Consider the following 17,112-nt stretch of genomic DNA (forward strand, 5'->3'; position numbering starts at 1 on the left):
ATCAGGTTCCCCTGCCCATTGAATCCCATTCATTCTAATCTAAAAGACAACATGTATCATAGATCATAATCCTTTAAAAATATATTTATTTTACCTTTATTTAACTAGGCAAGTCAGTTAAGAACAAATTCTTATTTTCAATGACGGCCTAGGAACAGTGGGTTAACTGGTCTAGGAACAGTGGGTTAACTGCCTTGTTCAGTGGCAGAACGACAGATTTGTACCTTGTCAGCTCGGGGGTTTGAACTTGCAACCTTCCGGTTACTAGTCCAACGCTTTGATTTAACACACGATCAATGCAGCGTCATCTTTAATAATGAAACACTCAGTAAAACACAAAGAAAAACAACATCTCATTGTAGGGTCAGGTTTTTATTATAAATGGAAACGTCAAATGTAATTTAAATTAAACAGAAGAGAGAGAAGCGACACGTCATGATGTTCAGGTCAGAATGTGGACTGTGTGTGTTCTGTCAGGTGAGCTGTGTGTTAGTAGTAGAGAGAGGCTACACATACGTGTGTGTGTGTGTGGTGGGGGTAGAGGGTTCCGTGGTCCTGGAGAGTTTTGTGACGTGAATCAGAGAAGGGAATCACTATATGGGAACTATGGTAATATCACCAGTAGAGACTTTACCTGGAAGAGAGAGAGAGAGACGGAGAGAGAGACATTGAGTAGCAAAATCTTTTTTTACAATTTTGTAATATTTCTATCCTCACCTTCCATGGTGGAGCTGGTCTAGTTATTATATCTCTATGTTCACCTTCCATGGTGGAGCTGGTCTAGTTATTATATCTCTATGTTCACCTTCCATGGTGGAGCTGGTCTAGTTATTATATCTCTATGTTCACCTTCCATAGTGGAGCTGGTCTAGTTATTATATCTCTATGTTCACCTTCCATGGTGGAGCTGGTCTAGTTATTATATCTCTATGTTCACCTTCCATGGTGGAGCTGGTCTAGTTATTATATCTCTATGTTCACCTTCCATGGTGGAGCTGGTCTAGTTATTATATCTCTATGTTTACCTTCCATGGTGGAGCTGGTCAACACGCTGGTGGAAGACGAGTTGCTACCGGACACGGTCATGCCCCCGCCCGATGACATCATCATGGAACCTCCGCCGGACACAGTGCCACCTTCCGATGACACCGTTGCTGGGCCCCCGCCTGACACCATCGCAGCACCTCCTGATGACATCAGAGCTGGTCCCCCACCGGACACCATTGCGACGCCTCCTGATGACATCAGAGCTGGTCCCCCACTGGACACCATTGCGACGCCTCCTGATGACATCAGAGCTGGTCCCCCACCGGACACCATTGCGACGCCTCCTGATGACATCAGAGCTGGTCCCCCACCGGACACCATTGCGACGCCTCCTGATGACATCAGAGCTGGTCCCCCACCGGACACCATTGTGACGCCTCCTGATGACATCAGAGCTGGTCCCCCACCGGACACTATCGCGACGCCTCCTGATGACATCAGAGCTGGTCCCCCACCGGACACCATTGGGACGCCTCCTGATGACATCAGAGCTGATCCCCCACCGGACACCATTGCGACGCCTCCTGATGACATCAGAGCTGGTCCCCCACCGGACACCATTGCGACGCCTCCTGCTGATGGCGCTGTGCCGCCTGCTGATGGCGCCGTGCCTCCTGCTGATGGCGCCGTGCCTCCTGCTGATGGCGCCGTGCCTCCTGCTGATGGCGCCGTGCCTCCTGCTGATGGCGCCGTGCCTCCTGCTGATGGGGCGGTGCCTCCTGCTGATGGCACCGTGCCTCCTCCTGATGGGGCCGTGCCGCTTCCTGATGGCGCCGTGCCGCTTGCTGATGGTGCCGTGCCTCCTGCTGATGGGGCCGTGCCTCCTGCTGATGGCGCCGTGCCTCCTGCTGATGGGGCAGTGCCTCCTGCTGATGGCACCGTGCCTCCTCCTGATGGGGCCGTGCCGCTTGCTGATGGCGCCGTGCCGCTTGCTGATGGTGCCGTGCCTCCTGCTGATGGGGCCGTGCCTCCTGCTGATGGCGCCGTGCCTCCTGCTGATGGCGCCGTGCCTCCTGCTGATGGCGCCGTGCCTCCTGCTGATGGCTCCGTGCCTCCACCTGATGGCGCCGTGCCTCCTGCTGATGGGGCCGTGCCTCCTGCTGATGGCGCCGTGCCTCCTGCTGATGGGGCCGTGCCTCCTGCTGATGGCGCCGTGCCTCCTGCTGATGGCGCCGTGCCTCCTGCTGATGGGGACATGCCGCTTGCTGATGGCACCGTGCCTCCTCCTGATGGGGCCGTGCCGCTTGCTGATGGCGCCGTGCCTCCTGCTGATGGCGCCGTGCCTTCTGCTGATGGCGCCGTGCCTCCTGCTGATGGGGCCGTGCCTCCTGCTGATGGGGCCGTGCGTCCTGCTGATGGGGCCGTGCCTCCTGCTGATGGGGCCGTGCCTCCTGCTGATGAGGCCGTGCCTCCTGCTGATGGGGCCGTGCCTCCTGCTGATGGGGCCGTGCCTCCTGCTGATGGGGCCGTGCCTCCTGCTGATGGGGCCGTGCCTCCGGCTGGTGGCGTGCCGCCTACTAATGGCGCCGTGCCTCCTACTGATGGCGCCGTGCCTCCTGCTGATGGCGCCTTGCCTCCTCCTGATGGGGCCGTGCCTCCTCCTGATGGCGCCGTGCCTCCTCCTGATGGCGCCGTGGCTGATCCGCCGCCAGACACCATTGCGGGGCTTCCTAATGACATCATGGCTGGTCCCCTGCCGGACACCATTGCGGCACCTCCTGATGACAGCATGGCTGCCCCGCCCCCAGAACTGCTAGAGGTGGAGCTAGTGGAATGCATCAACATGGAGCTTCCTCCCGTCCCCACTCCTCCTCCCGAGGATTTCACCTCCAACACAGTGGTCCTGGTCACAACAGCCTTACCTGAGTACATAGACAAACGTGTTAATGAGACCTTTAAAACATCTACATATAAAACAATAGTCCGCCCCAGTAGAGTCATATTACCCATAAAAACATAAAAACACCAGAAATGGTTCCAATGATTTTTCATGCCATTAATATTTCACGTCGTGAATTGTACAAACATTTCAAACGAAGCGTGTATTTGGTGTAGGTTGACTGTGCATTCGGAAAGTATTCAGACCCCTTCCCTTTCAGAAAGTATTCAGACCCCTTCCCTTTCAGAAAGTATTCAGACCCCTTCCCTTTCAGAAAGTATTCAGACCCCTTCCCTTTCAGAAAGTATTCAGACCCCTTCCCTTTTCAGAAAGTATTCAGACCCCTTTCCCTTTTCAGAAAGTATTCAGTCCCCTTCCTTTTCGGAAAGTATTCAGACCCCTTCCTTTTCGGAAAGTATTCAGACTCCTTCCTTTTCAGAAAGTATTCAGACCCCTTCCCTTTCAGAAAGTATTCAGACCCCTTCCCTTTCAGAAAGTATTCAGACCCCTTCCCTTTCAGAAAGTATTCAGACCCCTTCCTTTTCAGAAAGTATTCAGACCCCTTCCTTTTGGCCACGCTTTGTCACGTTACAGCCTCATTCTAAAATGGATTAAATAAATGTTTTTCCTCAATCTACCCCCAATACCCCATAACTCAATCTACCCCCAATACCCCATAACTCAATCTACCCCCAATACCCCATAACTCAATCTACCCCCAATACCCCATAACTCAATCTACCCCCAATACCCCATAACTCAATCTACCCCCAATACCCCATAACTCAATCTACCCCCAATACCCCATAACTCAATCTACCCCCAATACCCCATAACTCAATCTACCCCCAATACCCCATAACTCAATCTACCCCCAATACCCCATAACTCAATCTACCCCCAATACCCCATAACTCAATCTACCCCCAATACCCCATAACTCAATCTACCCCCAATACCCCATAACTCAATCTACCCCCAATACCCCATAACTCAATCTACCCCCAATACCCCATAACTCAATCTACCCCCAATACCCCATAACTCAATCTACCCCCAATACCCCATAACTCAATCTACCCCCAATACCCCATAACTCAATCTACCCCCAATACCCCATAACTCAATCTACCCCCAATACCCCATAACTCAATCTACCCCCAATACCCCATAACTCAATCTACCCCCAATACCCCATAACTCAATCTACCCCCAATACCCCATAACTCAATCTACCCCCAATACCCCATAACTCAATCTACCCCCAATACCCCATAACTCAATCTACCCCCAATACCCCATAACTCAATCTACCCCCAATACCCCATAACTCAATCTACCCCCAATACCCCATAACTCAATCTACCCCCAATACCCCATAATGACAAAGCAAAAACTGTTTTTTAGAAATGTTTGCAAATGTATTAAACATTTAAAAACAGAAATACCTTATTTACATAAGTATTCAGATCCTTTGCTATGAGACTCAAAATTGAGTTCAGGTGCATCCTGTTTCCATTGATCATCCTTGAGATGTTTCTACAACTTGATTGGAGTCCACCTGTGGTAAATTCAATTGATTGGACATGATTGGGAAAGGCACACATGTCTATATATGGTTCCACAGTTGACAGTGCATGTCAGAGCAAAAACCTTGCCATGAAGTCAAAGGAATTGTCTGTTGAGCTCCGAGACAGGATTGTGTCGAGGCACAGATCTGGGGAAGGGTACCAAAACATTTCAGCAGCATTGAAGGTCCCCAAGAACACAGTGTTCTCCATCAATCTTAAATGGAAGAAGTTCGGAACCACCAAGAGTCTTCCTAGAGCTGGCTGCCCTGCCAAACTGAGCAATCGGGGGAGAAGGGCCTTGGTCAGGGAGGTGACCAAGAACCTGATCGTCAATCTGACAGAGCTCCAGAGTTCCTCTGTGGAAAACCTTCCAGAAGGACAACCATCTCTGCAGCACTACACCAATCAGGCCTTTATGATAGAGTGGCCAGACAGAAGCCACTCCTTAGTAAAAGTCACATGACAGCCCGCTTGGATTTTTCCAAGAGGCAACTAAAGGACTCTCAGAACATTCTCTGGTCGGATGAAACCAAGATTGAACTCTTTGGCCTGAATGCCAAGCGTCACGTCTGGAGGAAACCTGGCACCATCCCTACGGTGAAGCATGGTGGTGGCAGCATCATGCTGTGGGGATGTTTTTCAGCGACCGGGACTGGGAGACTAGTCAGGATCGAGGGAAAGATGAATGGAGCAAAGTACAGAGAGACCCTTGATGAAAACCTGCTCCAGAGCGCTCAGTACCCTAAGCAACGACCCTTAGCACACAGCCAATACAACGCAGGAGTGGCTTCAGGACAAGTCTCTGAATGTCCTTGAGTGGCCCAGCCAGAGCCCAGACTTGAACCCGATAGAACATCTCTGTAGAGACCTGAAAATAGCTGTGCAGTGACGCTTCCCATCCAACCTGACAGAGCTTGAGAGGATCTGCAGAGAGGAATGGGAGAAACTCCCCAAATACAGGTGTGCCAGGCTTGTAGTGTCATACCCAAGGTGCTTCAACAAAGTACTGAGTAAAGGGTCTGAATACTTACGTAAATGTGATATTTCCATTTTATATTTTGTATTTTTTTTGCTTCAATAATTGTCATTATGGGGTATTGTGATGTCATTATGGGGTATTGTGATGTCATTATGGGGTATTGTGATGTCATTATGGGGTATTGTGATGTCATTATGGGGTATTGTGATGTCATTATGGGGTATTGTGATGTCATTATGGGGTATTGTGATGTTATTATGGGGTATTGTGATGTCATTATGGGGTATTGTATGTATATTGATGTGGGGAAAAAAACTCTTTAATCCATTTTAAGAATGAGGCTGTAACGTAGCAAAATCTGGGAAAAAGTCAAGGTGTCTGAATACTTTCCGAATGCACTGTACCTTGGCGTGATGTTTTGACAGCCGTGTAATTCTCTCGAACAGTGTGAGTTTTACCAATATATCCGCCTAAATTTACTCCAAAAAATTGGACATGCTAATTGTTGACAAACGTTACCTTGTCCGGCGGGAGAGATTTGCGCGGTTATCAACATGTCACACCAGTGTAAGCCTACACCAGATACAGACCAGGTTATCAACACGTCACACCAGTGTAAGCCTACACCAGATACAGACCAGGTTATCAACACGTCACACCAGTGTAAGCCTACACCAGATACAGACCAGGTTATCACCACATCACACCAGACACAGACCAGGTTATCAACACATCACACCAGTGTAAGCCTACACCAGATACAGACCAGGTTATCAACACGTCACACCAGTGTAAGCCTACACCAGACACAGACCAGGTTATCACCACATCACACCAGACACAGACCAGGTTATCAACACGTCACACCAGTGTAAGCCTACACCAGACACAGACCAGGTTATCAACACGTCACACCAGTGTAAGCCTACACCAGATACAGACCAGGTTATCAACACGTCACACCAGTGTAAGCCTACACCAGACACAGACCAGGTTATCAACACGTCACACCAGTGTAAGCCTACACCAGATACAGACCAGGTTATCACCACATCACACCAGACACAGACCAGGTTATCAACACGTCACACCAGTGTAAGCCTACACCAGATACAGACCAGGTTATCAACACGTCACACCAGACACAGACTAGGTTATCAACACGTCACACCAGTGTAAGCCTACACCAGACACAGACCAGGTTATCAACACGTCACACCAGTGTAAGCCTACACCAGATACAGACCAGGTTATCAACACGTCACACCAGTGTAAGCCTACACCAGACACAGACCAGGTTATCAACACGTCACACCAGTGTAAGCCTACACCAGATACAGACCAGGTTATCACCACATCACACCAGACACAGACCAGGTTATCAACACGTCACACCAGTGTAAGCCTACACCATATACAGACCAGGTTATCAACACGTCACACCAGTGTAAGCCTACACCAGATACAGACCAGGTTATCACCACATCACACCAGACACAGACTAGGTTATCAACACGTCACACCAGTGTAAGCCTACACCAGACACAGACCAGGTTATCAACACGTCACACCAGTGTAAGCCTACACCAGATACAGACCAGGTTATCACCACATCACACCAGACACAGACTAGGTTATCAACACGTCACACCAGTGTAAGCCTACACCAGATACAGACCAGGTTATCACCACATCACACCAGTGTAAGCCTACACCAGACACAGACGAGGTTATCAACACGTCACACCAGTGTAGGCCTACACCAGACACAGACCAGGTTATCAACACGTCACACCAGTGTAAGCCTACACCAGATACAGACCAGGTTATCAACACGTCATACCAGTGTAAGCCTGAAATTTTCATTAATTCACACGTCTGTGTATTTACCTTTATTTAACTAGGCAAGTCAGTTAAGAACAAATTCTTATTTTCAATGACTGCCTGGGAACAGTGGGTTAACTGCCTGTTCAGGGGCAGAACGACAGATTTGTACCTTGTCAGCTCGGGGGTTTGAACTTGCAACCTTCCGGTTACTAGTCCAACGCTCTTACCACTAGGCTACCCTGCCGCCCCGTTATCAACAAGTCACGCCAGTGTAAGCCTACACCAGACACAGACCTTGAATAAAAGTAGTTCCAAAATCCCAGATGGAAAAATTAATTGTGAAAAAACGATTGGAACCATTTCTGGGTTTTATGACTCATACTGTAGTACTCAATACTTGATAAGAGCTGTGATTCCATAACTTTGTACTTCCAATGTTTTCTTTGTGTATTTTTGTATTTTACAGACTCTTGAAAGATCAGCCTTTCATGCTGAGAGATCCTAACTAACACGTTTTACCTGCCGACCTCCCGGCCCCTCCAGAGACCACCATGCCCCCTCCCAGGTCAGCCCCTCCAGGGACCATGCCCCCTCCCAGGCCAGCTCCTCCAGGGACCATGCCCCCTCCCAGGCCAGCTCCCTCCAGCAGATACTTATACTGCTGGATCTCCATCTCTAGACGACTCTTGATGTTCAGAAGGATCTGGAAGAGCGAGTGAGAGGTAGAGAGCGAGAGAGGGGGAGGTAGAGAGAGAAAGAGAAAGACAGAGGGGGAGATGAGGTAGAGAGGGTGGTAGAGAGAGAGGGGGGAGAGAGGGTTGTAAAGAGAGAGGGGGTAGAGCGAGAGGAGGGAGAGAGGGTGGTAGAGAGAGAGGGTGGTAGAGAGAGAGGAGGGAGAAAGGGTGGTAGAGAGAGGGGGAGGGGGAGAGTGGGAGCGAAGTGGAGAGGTAATTTATGATTGAGCCGGCATTCGCAGCGCTTACCATGAATGCGATATCCGTGCTGGAGAAATTACGTATAGTGAGCTCCTCTGTAACGCTGCTCTGTAACGCTCCTCTGTAACGCTGTAACGCTGCTCTGTAACGCTGCTCTGTAACGCTGCTCTGTAACGCTGCTCTGTAACACTGTAACGCCCCTCTGTAACTCTCCTCTGTAACGCTGCTCTGTAACGCTCCTCTGTAACGCTCCTCTGTAACGCTCCTCTGTAACGCTCCTCTGTAACGCTCCTCTGTAACGCTGCTCTGTAATGCTCCTCTGCAACGCTTCTCGGTAACGCTGCTCTGTAATGCTCCTCTGTAACGCTCCTCTGTAACACTCCTCTGTAACGCACCTCTGTAACGCACCTCTGTAACGCTGCTCTGTAATGCTGTAACGCTGCTCTGTAACGCTGCTCTGTAACGCTGTAACGCTGCTCTGTAACGCTCCTCTGTAACACTCCTCTGTAACGCTGCTCTGTAACGCTGCTCTGTAACGCTGCTCTGTGATGCTGTAACGCTCTTCTGTAACGCTGCTCTGTGACGCTGTAACGCTCCTCTGTAACGCTCCTCTGTAACGCTCCTCTGTAAAGCTCCTCTGTAACGCTCCTCTGTAAAGCTGCTCTGTAACGCTGCTCTGTAATGCTGTAACGCTGCTCTGTAACGCTCCTCTGTAACGCCCCTCTGTAACGCTGCTCTGTAATGCTCCTCTGTAACGCTGCTCTGTAACGCTGCTCTGTAACGCTCCTCTCTAACGCTGTAACGCTCCTCTGTAACGCTGTAACGCTCCTCTGTAACGCTGCTCTGTAACACTCCTCTATAATGCTCCTCTGTAATGCTCCTCTGTAATGCTGTAATGCTGCTCTGTAACGCTCCTCTGTAACGCTCCTATGTAACGCTGCTCTGTAACGCTCCTCTGTAACGCTGCTCTGTAACGCTGCTCTGTAACGCTGCTCTGTAACGCTCCTCTGTAACGCTCCTCTGTAACGCTCCTCTGTAACACTCCTCTGTAACACTCCTCTGTAACACTCCTCTGTAATGCTGTAACGCTGCTCTGTAACGCTGCTCTGTAACGCTGTAACGCTCCTCTGCAACGCTGCTCTGTAACGCTGTAATGCTGCTCTGTGACGCTGTAACGCTCCTCTGCAACACTGCTCTGTAACGCTGTAATGCTGCTCTGTGACGCTGTAACGCTCCTCTGTAACGCTCCTCTGTAACGCTGCTCTGTAACGCTCCCCTGTAACGCTGCTCTGTAACGCTGCTCTGTAACGCTCCCCTGTAACGCTGCTCTGTAACGCTCCCCTGTAACGCTCCTCTGTAACGCTCCTCTGTAACGCTCCTCTGTAACGCTGCTCTGTAACGCTGCTCTGTAACGCTCATCTGTAATGCTCCTCTGTAATGTTCCTCTGTAACGCTCCTCTGTAACGCTCCTCTGTAACGCTCCTCTGTAGCGCTCCTCTGTAACGCTCATCTGTAATGCTCCTCTGTAATGTTCCTCTGTAACGCTCCTCTGTAACGCTCCTCTGTAACGCTCCTCTGTAGCGCTCATCTGTAACGCTCATCTGTAATGCTCCTCTGTAATGCTCCTCTGTAACGCTGCTCTGTAACGCTGCTCTGTAACGCTCCTTGGATTGAACCCCTAATCAGTGTTTGTGAGTGATTCAGTATAGAGGTATGGTGACTGTACCTGGTAGTCCTGGCTCTGCTCAGTGGTGCTGGCCCTTATGGAGGTCAGTTCTCCCTCCAGGCCCATCACCTTGCCACTATACCCAGACAGACGTTGCTGGAACTGGGACTGAACCTCCAACAGCCTGGCCTCTAGGTTCGCCATCTGGAGGAGGGCCGGGTGGGGGACAAACACAGAGAGAGAGACACAAAGGGAACACACACACAGGCCCACACACACATTTAGCATGATAGGTATTGGAAATGGGGACATTTGGGGAGTATAGTGAGTGAGCGGGCATGGTAGGGTTTGTATAGTGTGTGTGTGTGTGTGTGTGACCCACCCCCATACGTAGTCCCTGGTATTCCATCTGTAGGGTTTCTATAGTGTGTGTGTGTGTGTGTGTGTGTGTGTGTGTGTGTGTGTGTGTGTGTGTGTGTGTGTGTGTGTGTGTGTGTGTGTGTGTGTGTGTGTGTGTGTGTGTGTGTGTGTGACCCACCCCCATACGTAGTCCCTGGTATTCCATCTGTAGGGTCTGGTAGCGGTTCCGTAACTCTGTCATCTCCGACGTGGTCGTCGTGGTCGTCTCCATCACCACCGCCGACTCTGCCTGCTTCATCTCCACCTGACACACACAGAGAGAGACACACGTCACACACACACACACACAGACAGAGACATGTCACACACACACACACAGAGAGACACAAGTCACACACACAGAGAAACATGTCACACACACACACTCAGCACCTCTGATACATGTTTTAATGTTGGCCTGTGGGTAGTGCCCGCGATGGCGTGGTAACAGACCTGTTTCATGTACCAGGCCTCGGCCTGTCTGTGGTTTTTCTCCACGGCCGCCTCGTACTCCGACCTGACTTCAGCCAGCATCAGAGACAGGTCCTGGCTCTTAGTAGCCTGGACATCCACGTTCACCTGGCCCGTCATCCCCCCACGCATGGACAACAGCTCCTAGAGAGGTCACAGGTTAGGGGTCAGAGGGTGAGATAGACCGAGAGAAACACAGTGGGAGAGAGAGAGAGACAGAGAGAGAAACAGAGAAAGAGAGAGCGAGAGACAGGTGGGCCCTCACCTCTTCATGGCTCTTCGCCATGGAGACCCGTTCGTTCTCGTACCCCTGCAGGTCCTGCATCATGGCTGTGATGTTCATCTCAAACTCCCGCTGCAGGTTCCTCAGACCTCCGATGTCCCCCTCCACACACTGGCGCAAAGACAGCTCATTCTCCCACCTGGCAGAAATACAATGAACAGAGATGACACCATATTAACAGGCCCAGAGAGATGAGTGACAGATCTGTTAGCTCTTTGGGGTTTTATCTGTAAAGCCCTTTAGTGACACCTGCTGAAGTAAAAAAGGGCTTTAATAACTTTAACTCTACAGGATCGATGGATTAAAAATCCTACAATGTGATTTTCTGGATTTTTTTCCCTCATTTTGTCTGCCATAGTTGAAGTGTATCTATGATGAAAATTACAGGCCTCTCTCATCTTTTTAAGTGGGAGAACTTGCACAATTGGTGGCTGACTAAATACTTTTTTGCCCCACTGTATCTGATATGGGCAGAAAGCTTAAATTCTTGTTAATCTAACTGCACTGTCCAATTTACAGTAGCTATTGCAGTGAAATAATACCATGCTATTGTTTGAGGCGAGTGCACAGTTATGAACTTGAAAATGTATTAATAAACCAATTAGGCACATTTGGGCAGTCTTGATACAACATTTTGAACAAATATGCAATGGTTCATTTGATCAGTCTAAAACATTGCGCACGCACTACTGCCATCTACTGGCCAAAATCGAAATTGCGCCTGGGCTGGAATAATACATTATGGCCTTTCTCTTGCATTTAAAAGATGATGCTACAAAAAAATACAAACAACGCATGTTTTTTTCTTTGTATTATCTTTGACCAGATCTAATGAGTTATACTCTCCTACATTAATTTAACATTTCCACAAACTTCAGTGTTTCTTTTCAAATGGTACCAAGAATATGCATATCCTTGCTTCAGGGCCTGAGCTACCGGCAGTTAGATTTGGGGATGTCATTTTAGGCGAAAATTGAAAAAATGGGGCGGATCCTTAGGAGGTTGTTTAAGAAATGACTGTGATTGATTGATAACTGCAAGATAAGGCCCAACACTACTAGTGCATGGCCTACACGCTACACACAGTGAGCATTTCAACCATAGAAACAGAATCATTGTAGTTCTATTATTTCAACACCAGGTCAGATGAACTGGATAACTGCCATGGTTTTGTTGTAAGAAATGTATGTTTTGTCTGAGAGTGATAGATAATTAAGACAATCAGTGGAGTTACAACTACAAGCAAAGACCCTATAGAAGTAGCCTCTGATAACAGTGAGCATTTCATCTCCTGAACCAAAGCTGTTAGCCTGGGCACCTGTCTGTCAGTGCTGTCGTTCCACTCCCTGTTTGGAATGTGACACGGCGTAAAAGGAGTGGAATGTTAGCTTGGTACCAGTCTGTTTGTGCTAACAGCTGTGTCTTCTAACTCACGTTCTTGCCATTTCCTGACGACTAATTGTCCAATAGACTTGGTCTGTAGGAGAAGATGAGGATTAAGTAATGAATAGTGTTGTTTGGACTATCTATAGGCTACAACTGATTTAATTATTTTCTTTACTGGTACCTACTTCATTGAGACATAGTGTACATATTGCTGTGTATATATTGTTGATTAATTATATAGGTAACAACTGGTCTCTTCTTCATTGAGACATAGTGTATATATTGTTGATTAATTATATAGGTAACAACTGGTATCTACTTCATTGAGACAGTATATATATTGTTGTGTATATATTGTTGATTAATTATATAGGTAAAAACTGGTATCTACTTCATTGAGACAGTATATATATTGTTGTGTATATATTGTTGATTAATTATATAGGTAAAAACTGGTATCTACTTCATTGAGACAGTGTATATATGGTTGATTAATTATATAGGTAACAACTGGTATCTACTTCATTGAGACATAGTGTATATATTGTTGTGTATATATGGTTGTGTATATATTGTTGATTAATTATATAGGTAACAACTGGTATCTACTTCATTGAGACATAGTGTATATATTGTTGTGTATATATGGTTGATTAATTATATAGGTAACAACTGGTATCTACTTCATTGAGACATAGTGTATATATTGTTGTGTATATATTGTTGATTAATTATATAGGTAACAACTGGTATCTACTTCATTGAGACAGTGTATATATTGCTGTGTATATATTGTTGATTAATTATATAGGTAAAAACTGGTATCTACTTCATTGAGACAGTGTATATATGGTTGATTAATTATATAGGTAACAACTGGTATCTACTTCATTGAGACATAGTGTATATATTGTTGTGTATATATTGTTGATTAATTATATAGGTAACAACTGGTATCTACTTCATTGAGACAGTGTATATATTGTTGTGTATATATTGTTGATTAATTATATAGGTAACAACTGGTATCTACTTCATTGAGACATAGTGTATATATTGTTGTGTACATATTGTTGATTAATTATATAGGTAACAACTGGTATCTACTTCATTGAGACAGTGTACATATTGTTGATTAATTATACAGGTAACAACTGGTATCTACTTCATTGAGACATAGTGTATATATTGTTGTGTATATATTGTTGATTAATTATATAGGTAACAACTGGTATCTACTTCATTGAGACATAGTGTATATATTGTTGTGTATATATTGTTGATTAATTATATAGGTAACAACTGGTATCTACTTCATTGAGACATAGTGTATATATTGTTGTGTATATATTGTTGATTAATTATATAGGTAACAACTGTGTGAGAGTGGTGCATAAAGAACCATTCTCCTCCAGGACATAAAACCTGTTTCACTGTTCAGGATATGTCCACTATGTATCACTGAGACACCTTAATGAAGAAAATAATTCAATCAAGTTTGCATGACAATCTACTCAAAATGTTACCAAAGACAATAAAGTATTCATCGATCCATTTATCCATCCATCCAATCATCCATCCATCCAATCACTCATCCATCCATCCAATCATCCATCACTCATCCATCCATCCAATCACTCATCCATCCAATCACTCATCCATCCAATCATCCATCCATCCAATCACTCATCCATCCATCCAATCATCCATCCATCCAATATACTCATACATCCATCCAATCATCCATCCATCCAATATACTCATACATCCATCCAATCATCCATCCATCCAATCACTCATCCATCCATCCAATCATCTATCCATCCAATCACTCATCCATCCATCCAATCACTCATCCATCCATCCTACTTGACTCTGAAGTCGTCAGCAGTCAGCTTGGCGTTGTCGATCTCCACAGCAATCTGAGTGTTCTGTATCAGGAAACCCATGAGCTGCAGACAAAGACAGGAGTCAGACACTGTGTGTGTGTGTGTGTGTGTGTGTGTGTGTGTGTGTGTGTGTGTGTGTGTGTGTGTGTGTGTGTGTGTGTGTGTGTGTGTGTGTGTGTGTGTCACAAGCCATTTCACAAATGATGATGCTTTTCAAAAATATCATATCATTTTTTGAGAAATAATTTCCAAAGACGTTTTTTAGGATATGTAGTAAGATATTCAAATAACATACCCATAATGCACTCAAAAACATACCCATAATGCACTCAAAAACATACCTCATAAGGTACTCAACAACCATAACATACACAATAACCATAATGTACTCAGTAACATACCCCATAATGCACTCAAAAACATACCTCATAAGGTACTCAACAACCATAACATACACAATAACCATAATGTACTCAGTAACATACCCCATAATGCACTCAAAAACATACCTCATAAGGTACTCAACAACCATAACATACACAATAACCATAATGTACTCAGTAACATACCCCATAATGTACTCAATAACATACCCCACAATGTACTCAATAACATACCTCATAATATACTCAATAACCATAATGTACTCAATAACCATAATGTACTCAATAACATACCCCATAATGCACTCAACAACATACCCAATAATGTACTCAACAACATACCCAATAATGTACTCAATAACATACCCCATTATGTACTCAATAACCATAATGTACTCAATAACCATAATGTACTCAATAGCCATAATGTACTCAACAACATACCCCATTATGTACTCAATAACCATAATGTACTCAATAACCATAATGTACTCAACAACATACCCAATAATGTACTCAATAAAGTACCTCATAATGTACTCAATAACATACCCCATAATGCACTCAATAACATACCCCATAATGCACTGAATAACATACCCCATAATGCACTGAATAACATACCTCATAATATACCCAATAACCATAATGCACTCAATAACATACCCCATAATGAACTCAATAACATACCTCATAATATAACCTATAACCATAATGCACTCAACAACATACCCCATAATGCACTCAACAACATACCCCATTATGCACTCAACAACATACCCCATAATGCACTCATCGACATACCCCATAATGCACTCAACAACATACCCCATTATGCACTCAACAACATACCCCATAATGCACTCATCGACATACCCCATAATGCACTCAACGACATACCCCATAATGCACTCAACGACATACCCCATAATGCACTCAACAACATATATGACCATAGCAAATATAGATAAGGTCATCTACAATACTGGATATTATTTTAGCAAAAACATCCCAAGACATTTAGCAGTAGGCTCCCACTGGGCACATACTGTATGTCAATTCAATGTCTGTCCCACATTGGTTCAACGTAATTTCATTGAAATGATGTGGGAACAAAGTTGATTGAACCAGTGTGTCTCCTGTGGGATAGTTCTTGTGCGCTTTTACGCACAACTTTTACAATTGTGTGTGTGTGTGTGTGTGTGTGTCACAAGCCATTTCACAAATGATGATGCTTTTCAAAAATATCATATCATTTTTTGAGAAATAATTTCCAAAGACGCTTTTATTTGTTTAATTGGCAAGCTCGCTCAGGGAGAGACGGAGAGAGAGAGAGTTTTAACGCCTACCTGCTCCAGGAGTGGTTTGAGTGTTGCGTCGTAGATGGTCAGGTCGTGCGCCTCCACCTTGTTGAAAGTGAAGGTCTTCAGCTTCTCCTCCAGCTGGTGGTTGGTGGCCTCCAGCTGGCGAACCTTCTCCATGTAGGTTGCCAGGCGGTCGTTCAGGTTGTGCATGTGCTGCTTCTCGTTACCGGCGAACCCGAGGGACGTGTCCTCAACACCTCCACCGTACCCGAAACCTCCTCCTCCACCGCCACCGAACATCCTACTGCCGCTGCCACCAGTGCTCATCCCACTCCCCAGACCTGCCATGTGGCTGGAAGACGACATCCTGAACCCTGCTCCTCCACCGTCTCCAAAGCCCTTCCCGAATCCGAGACTAGCGCCTCCTCCTCCGACCCCAATGCCCATTCTGCTCCCGAAGCTGGAGCGCATTGACGACCCCCCGGCGGAGGACAATGCCATCTTCCGGCTCCCGAACCCGGAGAAAGAGTTGGCGGAGAACCGCTGCTTCCCGGACAGACTCATCGATCACGACTACAACAATGACTATGGCCTAGCTGAGAGAAAGAGACTGCCTATCTTTCAGTCTTCTGTACTCTACCGCTACTGCTGCTGCTGAGGTGGCGAGGGTCTGAAGCGGCTGAGAGAGCCTGTGACCGCGGCTACTGTCACCGAGCGTCAAGTGTTAATATCCTGAGTATTAAGTGATGGATATATATATAGAGCGGCACTGGCTCGCTCTCCACGCCCCGGTAAAGCGCAATTGGCCACTGGTAGCCGAACCCCCCAGCCCCAGGCCAATGTTCCTTGATCTTTTGGGTGGAGCTGAAGGTACAGGGAGGTGAACTGTGTATTAATGTGACTGTCACGTGGCTAAGGGCGTGGCACTGCACACAGGACAGCACACAGGACTCTGTGTAAAAGTAGTGCACTATGCAGCGATGTAAAGTACTTCATTAAGTAAAAATACTTTAAATCACTGCTTACAATTGGGTACTTTAACCACCACTGGAAAGTAGTGCAGGGAATAGGGTGCCAATAGGGATGTATATTA

The 17,112-nt window shown here is 46.4% G+C and overlaps 1 protein-coding gene across 1 annotated transcript; it reads right to left on the reverse strand.

The window, feature by feature from the left end:
• Positions 1 to 353: 353 nt before the first annotated feature.
• On the reverse strand, positions 354 to 16,752 carry LOC116358965 (keratin, type I cytoskeletal 9). The gene is made up of 9 exons (XM_031811454.1): positions 16,065 to 16,752; positions 14,313 to 14,395; positions 11,040 to 11,196; positions 10,757 to 10,918; positions 10,443 to 10,568; positions 9,965 to 10,108; positions 7,823 to 8,006; positions 1,026 to 2,909; positions 354 to 634 (listed from the first exon to the last, which is right to left on the reverse strand). The coding sequence occupies exons 1-9, from the start codon at positions 16,581 to 16,583 to the stop codon at positions 594 to 596; spliced, it is 3,300 nt and encodes a 1,099-aa protein (XP_031667314.1). The 5' UTR covers positions 16,584 to 16,752; the 3' UTR covers positions 354 to 593.
• Positions 16,753 to 17,112: the final 360 nt, after the last annotated feature.

The sequence above is a fragment of the Oncorhynchus kisutch genome, unplaced genomic scaffold (genome assembly GCF_002021735.2).
Source record: "Oncorhynchus kisutch isolate 150728-3 unplaced genomic scaffold, Okis_V2 Okis01b-Okis20b_hom, whole genome shotgun sequence".
Classification (NCBI taxonomy): Eukaryota; Metazoa; Chordata; class Actinopteri; order Salmoniformes; family Salmonidae; genus Oncorhynchus; species Oncorhynchus kisutch.

Excerpts from the sequence above, each read along its gene's own strand:
- LOC116358965 (XM_031811454.1), bottom strand. The coding sequence starts at position 16,583 with ATGAGTCTGTCCGGGAAGCAGCGGTTCTCCGCCAACTCTTTCTCCGGG. Across the intron at positions 10,919-11,039 it reads TGGCGAAGAGCCATGAAGAG|GAGCTGTTGTCCATGCGTGG; the intron begins GTGAGGGCCCAC and ends TGACCTCTCTAG. Across the intron at positions 635-1,025 it reads GACCAGCTCCACCATGGAAG|GTAAAGTCTCTACTGGTGAT; the intron begins GTAAACATAGAG and ends TCTCTCTTCCAG.